This window comes from Solanum dulcamara, chromosome 11 (genome assembly GCF_947179165.1).
Source record: "Solanum dulcamara chromosome 11, daSolDulc1.2, whole genome shotgun sequence".
NCBI classification, from domain to species: Eukaryota; Viridiplantae; Streptophyta; class Magnoliopsida; order Solanales; family Solanaceae; genus Solanum; species Solanum dulcamara.
Genome location: NC_077247.1, coordinates 42,014,054 through 42,025,861, shown reverse-complemented (window position 1 = coordinate 42,025,861; position 11,808 = coordinate 42,014,054). Strand labels below are relative to the sequence as shown.

Sequence of the window (11,808 nt, the reverse complement as noted above, 5' to 3'; positions counted from 1 at the left end):
AGTTAAATTGTATCCCTTATTAATTTTTCTTAAAGATTTGCAAAACTTTATTCTGATAATTAAAATGATATGGAGGGAGTAATTCCTACCAAAACCTCCCAGTAGTTATAACCGAAAAGTCAAAACTCTCGAATATCTTTTAAAGAATTCTTCATGAATTAATTGTCCCTGGTACCATTTCAAATCATTGACGAATTAATCACTTTTCATTTGCCTTTCATTATTACTCCTTAATCTTCCTTGGGTCCCTCTAATTACCCAACAAAACAAAGAAACAACCAATTGAAACTTCCTAAATTATATAAAATAAAATAAAAAATGAAATTGAGTTCCCTCACTAAACCCTCATGGTCCCACTCATCAAAAAAAAATTAAAAAAATTTGTAGTACAAAAAAAACTCAGTACAGATTATTCAAGGTCATTTAAGTCATTTCACATCGTGTATCCTCCCCTTTTTTCACTTACAAATTCGCTGTCGTTCCCACTTTCCGTCTCCTCCTTCAACCCACAGATTTCTCTTTCTAAAATGTTTAAACAAATCTTTACATAGAACCCATATATCTATTTCTCCGGTGAATCCTATAAATACATATATATATATATCGCCGGAGAAACTATATCTACAGGGGAATATCAGAATTGGTTTGTTGTTAAGGGAGTTAATCATATGGCACCGAGCATGAGGGACGTGCAGTTGACGGTGCCCGGAAAGTCGTCATCGGCGGCGGCGGAGGAGGTTGATATAGATGGTTCCGGAGAGGAAGTGAGGCTTTTGGATTCGTATGACGAAGAGAATTTGGACAAGTTGGATGAGAATTTGAGGAGAATTCAGGTTAGAGTTACGGGGATGACATGTGCAGCTTGTTCTACCTCAGTGGAAGGAGCTTTGATGGGTGTAAATGGTGTTGTTAAAGCTTCTGTTGCTTTACTTCAGAATAAGGCTGACGTTGTCTTCGATCCTAGCTTGGTCAAGGTTGAGTTTTTTTTTTTTTTTTTTTTTTGATGAGCTTGATTAGTTGGTTCTAGTATAATTCTAAGTTGCATTTTGAATCTGGTTGAGGTTTTGAGCTATTTGGTTAAATGGGTTGGCTTTCATTTGATGAAAATTTAGGTGTACATCTTACTAATCCTGGGGTTTTGATGATTTTGGAAGTTTTGCTGAATTTTGAGTATGATGTTTTTAGCTGTTTGGGAGGAATGGGTTGGCACTAACTGCTTGATATTTGTTAGGTAATTTTAGTTGTATCTTGGTGATGTTTGATTATTGGTCTGCTTGTCTTTCTAAAGAACTTCATGTCCCTAATATCTGGTTATAATGATGATTTCTTTACCTTCTCTAGTTATTTGTGTTTTCTGGACATAATTATTCCACCTAACTTGTAGTATTTTTTTTAATGTCACACCTTAGAGATCTTAGTCAGCTGCTTTAAAATGCTTCCTTTTTTTTGGGAAATTAGCTCCGATGCATTTTTTTTGCTGGATGATATTAAGCTATGTTTGATGGATTCCAGATGGAGATATGTCCACCTTTTGGGGGATGTGTCTTGACCAATAGAGGTTTGATCACTGAAGTTCTCTGTCCATTAGATTCCCATGTGCGAAAGGTGTATGAGGAAGTTCTGCTGGTTAGTTGAGAACAGAATGTGCTTGATCAGAGCTAATAGGTTGGCCTGCTTCCTTCCATTCCCTAATGGGAAGGGAGAAAAGGGTCTGATATCACAAATTCTCTCTCTTTTAGATTAGAGATTGATGTGCATACCCTGTGCAATATAAAGCTGTGCATTGGCTATGTACTGGTAAAACAGTTGAGATTCAGGACCAGGCTTTCAATATTTCTATCTAGTTAAGCACATGTAGCATTTGTTTTAGACAGAACAAAGGACAACAAACACTTGGAATGATTTGGTCCTCTAACTTAGCACAAAATATTTATTTTTTGTACATCACTAGGCAAGATGATAAAAGTGCTTGTGATTAAATAGGTAGACAAAATGATGAAAGTGGTATTACCTAAGTGCCCATAGACCAATCATACATATTATTGGTCAGTCCAGGTTTGACATATTGACTAGAGATCACATTCCTCTATTTGAGCAAAGTATTCAACATAGCAACTCAAAATGAATAGGTGGCATATGAAGTATGATGTTGTTGAAAGACCTACATATACCATCATTACCGTGTTTAGTGGATGTCAAACCCAGTGTTGTCAAAGGCGCACTTAAGCCCCAAAGTGAGGCTCCACATGTGTTGAGCGCTTCGCTTCGCTTAATGTGCGCTTTAGTGTCGTCATCAAGATTCTAAGGCATACTTTTCCTTGCCAATGTGACAATTGTTATTTCACTTTATCGTAATCTTTTTTCATTTTCTGTATTTATATGTTTGTCATTCATGCTTATAATTTTTACTCTTGAACTAAATATATATATTTGTATTTTTTCTCCCTTTGATAGTTTTTTTCATTAAAGCCCACACTTTATTTGCACTTTGCGCTTAAATCCCCAATGGACCTTAGAGCTTTTTTGCTCTTTTTGCGTTTGATAACCCTGGTCAAACCTTTATCAAACATGAGCAGTAAGAGTAACTTCTTTTAGAATTAAGAGTGATATAAATGACAGTTCTCTAGCTCTCTGACTATGCTTAACTTGTATGCACTATATATTTTAAGGTATGCAGGACCTTTCTTTCATGTTTTGGCCCTATATTATCAGGGGAACATCAAACAGTTGTTGTGGTTGTGGTTGATGGATGAGGTGGTTGTGAATATTAGGTTTGAGAAACGAGGGGGTGATACAAAGTTATCACTTTGTCACCTATTACAGATTAACTAGATTATCATTCTCGTTTTGAGCTGTCACACCGTGGTCATATGCAATCTGATCATTTTCTTTTTCCCTAGCAAGTGTGAGTTGTCATTCTGTTAGACTTCTTGGTATTTGTTAAAGGATATAATGCCGTGCTAGATCAACTCATTTCTGGAATCAAGTCAGATAAAGAGGACTTTTAAAGTTGATGTTGACTGTCTGAACTTTTTTTTCATGTGTAGAATTATACTAATGGCTTTTAATTTTTGGTTCTTTGTCTGTCTGGTATTTGATTTTTGTTACTATGAATAAGGATGTAATCATTATTTTCTTTGATAGGGATTCAGTTATTTCAAATAGCGTGTATTCTGATTTTAGTTAGAGTTTCCATTCTAACATTGCATTAAATGGTTGAACTGACGCCTTCAAGTTCGTGTCAACTTCTTGTCCTTACTTCTGCTTAAATATGAAAAAGAGGGAAGTGACATAGTTAGGAAACAACGTACATGCTCTAGCTAACCCAAAAAGGATAGGCTTGATTAAGTCTCTTCTGCAAAAAACAGTCATTTCCAAACACGAGTTACTGATCTTTACTGGTTCTTGCTGATGTGTTGTAGTATTTGATTATACAGTTAAGTGTCGTCCAATCTGGTATAATGTTCTTAATGTGGCATGTAGCCTGATGCAAAATATGGCAAAATAACTTTACATGTCCCCATTCATTTTTCAGGATGAAGAGATTACAAATGCTATAGAAGATGCTGGATTTGAGGCAGAGCTTCTTTCAGAACCCACTGCATCTCGTACAAATCCACATGGAACTGTAGTAGGCCAGTTTACAATAGGTGGTATGACATGTGCAGCTTGTGTAAATTCTGTTGAAGGTATCCTAAAAAAGCTCCCAGGTGTAAGAAAGGCCGTAGTTGCTTTGGCTACATCATTAGGAGAGGTTGAATATGATTCATCCATAATCAGTAAGGATGATATAGCAAATGCCATTGAAGATGCTGGTTTTGAGGCTTCCTTTGTGCAGAGCAGTGAGCAGGACAAGATTGTACTTGGGGTGGTTGGTATTTCTGGTGAGATGGATGCACAGTTTTTAGAAGGCATTCTTTCAAAGTTGCATGGAGTCAAACAATTTTATTTTGATCGGATATCACGTGAGCTCGAAGTTGTCTTTGATCCTGAAGTTATTGGCTCAAGATCTTTAGTAGATGGTATTGAAGGGGGAAGCAGTGGCAAGTTTAAGTTACTTGTCAAGAACCCTTATACAAGAATGGCTTCCAGAGATCTAGAAGAGTCCTCGCATATGTTTCGGCTTTTTACAGCCAGCTTATCTCTCAGTGTAAGTAACCTTTTTGCTGCTTATTTGTTGTACTTCTATCCTTTCTTCTTGATTTAGCTTTTTTGCTCTAGCCTCAACCATTCCCCTCAACCATTCCCCTCCACGCTTGAGGGGTTAGAAAGACATGGTTGTGTGTGATGGAAGCTTCCTAACTTCCAATACTTGGTTTCAGTTGATCTAATGGAGCTTTTGAAGTGCTATATCTTTGTAAATGTAAAGATTCTTTCTGCTACAGCCTACATGTTCCATTACTCTCGTAACATGTAGTTTCAAATTATATCACACAACTCTCTATGAGCAAACATGATTCTTGATGTATGATTTTACACAAAAAGGGTGCTGCTAAATTCCAGTTATATGACGGGATTACTTGAGATATTTTGTCCTCCTTTTTGTCTTTTCACTTGTCGTACTCGTATATATTTATCATCTAACACATACAAATTTCTGCCAGGTTCCTGTGATTCTAATGCGAGTTCTCTGCCCTCGGATACCTCTACTTTATTCTTTACTAATTTGGCAGTGTGGTCCCTTTCAAATGGGTGATTGGTTAAAGTGGGCGTTAGTGACTGTTGTCCAATTTGGTATTGGTAAGCGTTTCTATATTGCAGCAGGAAGAGCGCTTCGAAATGGTTCCACAAACATGGATGTCTTGGTTGTATTGGGAACTACAGCTTCCTATGTTTATTCTGTATGTGCATTACTTTATGGTGCAGTTTCTGGGTTCTGGTCTCCAACTTACTTTGAAACAAGTGCCATGTTAATCACGTTTGTACTTCTGGGAAAGTACTTGGAAACTCTTGCTAAAGGAAAGACATCGGGTGCTATCAAAAAACTTGTTGAGCTTACTCCAGCTACAGCTACACTGCTTGTCAAAGACAAAGGTAAAAACATCTGGACTTTCTGTCTAATGCTTCGAGACATTACCATGTATAGTTCTTGGTAACTGTGTTAAAACAACTTGCAACATTTTCAAAGTACAAAAGGGGCCTATCGCTGATGTTATGTTTACCCTGTATTCCAGGTGGAAAAGTTGTAGGAGAAAGAGAAATAGATGCTTTACTGATTCAGCCTGGCGATATATTAAAAGTACTTCCTGGTACAAAAGTTCCTGTGGATGGTGTTGTTGTATGGGGTTCAAGCCATGTGAATGAGAGTATGGTCACTGGAGAATCTGCTCCTGTTTTGAAAGAGATCAATTCAGTGGTGATTGGAGGTACAATCAATTTACATGGTTCTCTTCACATACAGGGCACAAAAGTAGGGTCGAACACAATTTTGAGTCAGATAATATCTCTGGTTGAGACAGCACAGATGTCAAAGGCTCCCATTCAGAAGTTTGCCGACTATGTAAGTATTATTTGTGTAATAATGCTGAAGAGTATTGTCAATTCAGTGCAAGTTGATTATTTCCTGGTGTTAATTTTTTAGTATTTGCTTTTCTTTAGCACACAATCACTGATGGACTTGAAGAAGAATTGATTAAATGGAAAGTTCAATATCTTCTTCCATTTTCTCCATTAATGTACTATTTACCTATCTTTCTTTGCATTAATAAGTTTAGCCTCTATTCTCATTTATTCCATTAGCCTTAATCTCTGACAGTTGGAGTGTTGTACACCATTTTACTGTATGTTTTCCCTTATTTGGTTACAAATCATTCATACTGGTGATATATTTGAAGCCGTAGCATTCATCTTTGAATGTCGATGGCAGTGCCGACTGCCGTCCTTGTCATTTCTTTATTATGGAAGTTATCTAGGATAGTATGATATGGAACTCCAATTAGGCAGATAATTTGCTATGATGTGGCTAAATGAAATTGTCTTTAATGTTGCTTTCGTTGTTGATGAGTGTCTTTGTCTGTTTTGTTCTTTCCTTTTGATGTTTGAGCTGACTGAATTTTCTCACGGTGAGTACTCTTATGACTTACAGATCGCAAGCATTTTTGTTCCTACAGTTGTTACTATGTCCTTATTGACATTCTTTGGATGGTGAGTTTGTCTTCCAACTAATTAGTTTTTCATAATTTCCTCATTCCAAATTACTTCTATCACTACTGTTTGGAAGCTTGTGCTTATTTTATTTTTTTTACCCATTGGACCAGGTATGTTGCTGGGGTTCTTGGAGGCTATCCAGAAGAATGGCTTCCAGAAAATGGCAATTATTTTGTGTTTTCTCTGATGTTTGCAATATCTGTTGTGGTTATTGCATGTCCTTGTGCACTTGGTTTGGCCACCCCCACTGCTGTTATGGTTGCGACAGGGGTTGGTGCCAACAATGGTGTGCTGATAAAAGGAGGAGATGCATTGGAGAGGGCACAGAAGATTAGTCATGTGATATTTGATAAGACAGGCACTTTGACCCAGGGAAATGCTAAGGTCACAACTGTCAAAATTTTCAATGAAATGTATCGTGGAGAATTCCTAACTTTGGTAGCTTCTGCAGAGGTACATTAAAGTCTTTTCTGATAAGAAATAATAATGTGGGTAAAAATCCTGGATACACCAGTGGTATACAAAGAGTAGAGTAGAACTTACCCCCCCCCCCCAAAAAAAAAGGAGGTATGCAGTCGTCTATGCTAACAAAAAACACATCAGTGCACCAAAAATTTTAATAGAAACAAAAGACAAGACTTCATCTGTGCAAAAGTATTTTCTACTTTCAAGTCTTCTAGCTGGGATACCACAGAAACCCATTTCTTACAATCTTCTGATGCTATTCGTATGTTGTTCTCTTGAGGAGATAGAAGTGATTAAGAAAAGTAAAACTCTGATTCCCTTAAAGCACTGTGCCTAATATTTTTAGTCAGTCTCAGAGTATTAAGATTTCTGTATTTCTTTTCTCCTTTTTCTTAACTATCAAGCAACCACTTGAAAGTTTTTTCTCGAATGAGCTTTTAGGATCCTCTATTTATTACTAAAGCAGTCATTTGTTGCTCAATGTTGCCACCAATTCAAAACTCATACCCCCTCCATTTTTACAAGAATGAAGAAGTTTGTTTACATGCTTAAAATTAGTTTTTATAATTAAAAATATTTAAGTATAAGTAAGAGTTGTGGTAAAAAAAGGTTATTTGATTCTTCAAATGTAAGAGTGTCATATAAAGTGGAACTGGGAGTAGTTTCTTTTTAAAACAAATGTTCTAAAGTTATAAAAACTACTGCAATTTTCTCTCTTCTTGCTACATATCATCTAAGGGCTATGCTTATAATGCAGGCTAGCAGTGAACACCCCTTGGCCAAAGCCATCCTGGAATACGCTCGTCATTTCCATTTCTTTGACGAGCCTTCTAATACCAGCGAGTTTCAGACTTATAGTGGACAGGCTAAGTTTTCAGGATGGCTTCATGATGTATCAGATTTCTCTGTTTTGCCTGGAAAAGGTATACAGTGCTCCATAGATGGGAAATGGGTTTTGGTGAGTTTTCAATAACATGATGTTCACAAATTTGGAGAGGTGGTTAATTTCTTACTCTCTAATCAGGAAAGTCTTTATTTCTCATCTTTATGCCACGAACAGGTTGGTAACCGGAAGCTGCTTACCGAAAATGGGATAACTATACCTTCCAACGTAGAGAATTTTGTGGTAGAGTTGGAAGAAAGTGCAAGGACTGGCATTCTTGTTGCTCGGGATAAAATTGTAATAGGAGCTCTGGGGATAGCAGACCCACTAAAGAGAGAAGCGGCTGTTGTTGTAGAGGGCCTTATAAAAATGGGTGTCAAACCAATCATGGTTACTGGTGATAATTGGAGAACAGCTCGTGCAGTTGCTAAGGAGGTTTGAATCTTCCTCCTTGTGATCAAGATTTTCTTCTACAATGTAATATTAGTTTACAAAACTGGGTATAGATAAATTGGTGACCTAATTTAATTTCCAGAGTGTTATCGTTTTGGGGTTCGTTCTTCAATTTCCTGTCCCCGTGTTTGACTAGCATGTAAGATATCATTACCCACTCCTGAAACCAGCTTGAAATAAGCCCCACCTGTTGAAAGATGAAACAAGAATAGTTTGAGGTTTTGTTCTACCGAGCCTTCTTTGACACCAATGCATTGTGAAACTATTAGGCATCACTCGAGTCAGACTTCCTGGTGCCAGAGTGAGAAGAACTCCACATGCTTTTACCATTGTTTCTTTGAAAGATGATGATTTGCTTTTAGTAATTTGCGGCTTTCAGTTTGTCTTCCTTGAGTGGGCTGGCTTTCAAGAAAATTGAGAGAGAGAGAGAGAGAGAGAGAGAGAGAGAGAGAGAGGTTTCTTTATTCTTTTTAGGGGGTGGGGGTATGAGGATAAATATGTGATATTTCATTCAGTCAGTTGAAGTAATGCAGTTGCTTATACAGGGGATGGTAGATGTATTAATGCAATTTATTGAGAAGTGTTAAGATGGCCCGCGAATTCTGGGTTAAACTAATGACCCCTTGGATGCTGTTTTGAATTGCAGGTTGGTATTGAGGACGTGAGAGCAGAGGTGTTGCCAGCAGGAAAAGCTGAGGTCGTCCGTTCATTTCAAAAGGGAGGCAGTGTAGTTGCTATGGTAGGTGATGGGATCAATGACTCACCTGCATTAGCTGCTGCTGATGTTGGTATGGCAATTGGAGCGGGAACTGATATTGCAATAGAAGCTGCTGAATATGTATTAATGAGGAGCAACTTGGAGGATGTCATCATTGCCATAGACCTCTCAAGAAAGACATTTGCGCGGATTAGGTGGAATTACATCTTCGCCATGTCATACAATGTGATAGCCATCCCCGTGGCTGCTGGGGTTTTCTTTCCTTTGCTAAAACTGGAGTTGCCACCATGGGTAGCTGGTGCATGCATGGCAATGTCATCTGTAAGTGTTGTATGTTCTTCTCTGTATCTAAAGAGATACAAGAAACCCAGACTTACCACTATATTGGAAATAACTATAGAGTAGGAATGAGATCAAACTATGAAGAGCCAAAAAAAAAAAAGAGTAGGTAATTAGGATCAACTCAGATTTGTGTATTCCTTAACCTTTTTCTTCTTCTGTTTTTCTTAGATTTCATACATAGGGTGAATATCCCACCCTTTCAATGTAAATGCTGCCTGTTTTAAGTTTTCCTCTTTTAAAGAGCATTTCTTTTTATATGAGTTTTAACTTCTACATGGTGATAGTGTATAGGTTTGTGACATCCATGTATTGAGTCGTCCAATGAGCTTAAAAGTGTACAAGTAACTAAAAAGTTTCCCGTTTAAGCTTTATTGCACTGAGCTGAGGGTCTTTTAGAAACAACCTCTCCACCTCTCCACCTCTCTTATGCATGCGTATATTCCATCCTCCCTAAATTACCAAGTCCAATTGATTGCTGATGACATTTGAATTTTGCAAGTGCCAGACAATTTCGACACCACAAAGAATGAGTTATGTGAGATTTTGAAAAATATCTACTTTTTCCTTTCCTGTTATTTCTTCTTTTTAATATTTCTTTTTAAAAAAGTTTGTTCTTCTTAGAGGTGTCAATGGTTCAGGTCACTCAGTTGGTTTAAGAAATTTATATCATATTAATTTTTCAACAACTCTATTGGGCATATCCAAAATTACACCTTTGGAATTGTATCTCGATTTATCTTCGATATCTTATATTTCAGTTAATTTTTAGTACTTTATTGTTTAAAGAGACAAGTCTCAAATATGTCATCAAATTTTGAGAAAAGACTCATTTATGTTATCAGTTAAAAGTTTAGCTCATCTATGTCATTACTGTTTGAGAAAAGGTTATCTATGCCATTCCGGTTTTGCAAAACCACCCAAACAACTTTTAATACTTTTTCATTGGAATTTTGAATCAAATGTACTCTCTTTGATCCTTCTTCTTCAAGAACACCAACAACTCCAAATTTTCAACTTCTTCAATTTTTTCACGAAATCACCTCAAATTTCAATAGTAGCAATCCTCCGAGCTAGATATCAAAACTCAATATCATTTAAGCTCGAATTCAACTTAATCCAACAAGACACATCTAAAAAAAATTCAAAGTTTCAAAACTTTAACCTCCTTTAATGGTAGAAGTTTCTCCACAATTTTAAAATCACTTGAAATTTTGAACATAGACATAATGAACTTTAAATAGTGTTTTTTGAGACTATGTTCAAAATTTCAAGTAATTATGAGTTGTGGTGAAAATTCTACCATTAAAGGAGGTTAAATTTTGAAACTTTGAAGAATTTTAAGTGTGTCTTGTTGGGTTAGGTGAATTCGAGCTCAAGAGATATTGAATTTTAATAGCTAACTCGGAGGGATGCTACTGTTGAAATTTGAGGTGATTTCGTGAAAAATTGAAGAAGTTGGAAATTTGGAGTTCTTGGTATTCTTCATGTGTTCTAGAAGAAAAAAAAAGCAAAAAGAGTACATTTGATTCAAAACTCCAATAAAAAGTGTTAAAAATTGTTTGGTTGGTTTTGCAAAATCGGAGTTAAAAAATAATGGCATAGATGAGCCTTTTCTCAAATGACAATGGAATATATGAGACAAACTTTTAACGGAGGACATAAATGAATCTTTTCTCAAAATTCGATGGCATATTTAACCATGTTTTCTTGTTTAAATATCAAAAATTCACACTTTAAACAGTTCAGCATTTTCAAGGAATGCAACTACATAGGTGTGCCTTTTTTCTTGATCTTTATTTCCCTGCGCAAAAAAGATAATATAAAATTAGAATAAAGTTATGTCACCACAATTACTAAGAGCTTTGTATACATATAATGCTCAATTAAGACAATTACAAGACAGAGGTCACAATAATATGGGTTGTGCTCTTCTTACCAAAGACAAATCCTTTTTTTTTTAAGAACAAAAAAGATTAAAAATACCTCTAAAATATTGAATATGATTACTCAAAAATATCTTATTTTACCTTATTGAATAAAAAATGTCCTTAAGATTATCTTTTGGATAAAAAAATGCTCGTAAAACTAACTATTGATTAGTTGATTACGATAGGACTTTATTGAAAAAAATCACTAAATTTTTTTATAAAAAGAAGTTCCCTTTGTCGTCTATCCTTTTTTGGTTCTTAAATTTGGAAAAAATCAAAAATCATTTTACGACAAGGAACAACAACTACAATACATATAGACGAAGATACCATTTTGTAGTCCACTTAACAATGTTATTATGGGTCAAAAAATGAATGTGAAATATAGTGGATGATGTATTTTCTTTTGATATATGAATTGGATGATTTAATTCAGATTGAATTAATATTTGGACTAATCCCATATTACTACGTGACTTTTTATGAAGTCTCATCTAGTCAATGGTTAAACTTAGGGCATGTTTAAATCAAAAGATAACCTTGAGATTGTTTTTGGTCGAATAAGAAAAGTGATATTTTAAAGCCATACTCAATAGTTAGAAATATTTCTGGCCTTTTACCGTTCTTAAAATAATTATTGAGTTATTACAGAAAATATGTAGTTTAGAAAGTAAAAAAAAAAAAAAAAAACATGTTGTATCAGTATAATGTTTGTAAGAAATATACTTGATATTTTAGTCAAACGTCACAAAGATTATAAGAAATAATAATAATAAAATAAAAGGCATAGCATGTTGGCTTAATGCTAAAAAATTATCGTATCAATTTTAGTTTAATAGTTAGAGCAAGTTTGGATGTTACTTGTAGCTATT

At 35.6% G+C, this 11,808-nt stretch overlaps 1 protein-coding gene across 1 annotated transcript; it reads left to right on the top strand.

Annotated features, from left to right (window-relative positions):
- Nucleotides 1–492: 492 nt before the first annotated feature.
- LOC129872294 (copper-transporting ATPase RAN1) lies at nt 493–9,285 on the top strand. Its single transcript, XM_055947228.1, has 9 exons — nt 493–974; nt 3,536–4,150; nt 4,605–5,034; nt 5,175–5,500; nt 6,086–6,144; nt 6,258–6,600; nt 7,370–7,570; nt 7,673–7,930; nt 8,595–9,285. The coding sequence occupies exons 1-9, from the start codon at nt 669–671 to the stop codon at nt 9,069–9,071; spliced, it is 3,015 nt and encodes a 1,004-aa protein (XP_055803203.1). The 5' UTR covers nt 493–668; the 3' UTR covers nt 9,072–9,285.
- The last annotated feature ends 2,523 nt before the right edge of the window (nt 9,286–11,808 follow it).

What these genes read in the sequence shown, in the direction of transcription:
- LOC129872294 (XM_055947228.1), top strand. Translation starts at nt 669, where the DNA reads ATGGCACCGAGCATGAGGGACGTGCAGTTGACGGTGCCCGGAAAGTCG. An exon ending in TTCAGAAGTTTGCCGACTAT is followed by an intron (nt 5,501 to 6,085) that starts GTAAGTATTATT and finishes TATGACTTACAG; the next exon opens with ATCGCAAGCATTTTTGTTCC. An exon ending in TAGATGGGAAATGGGTTTTG is followed by an intron (nt 7,571 to 7,672) that starts GTGAGTTTTCAA and finishes TGCCACGAACAG; the next exon opens with GTTGGTAACCGGAAGCTGCT.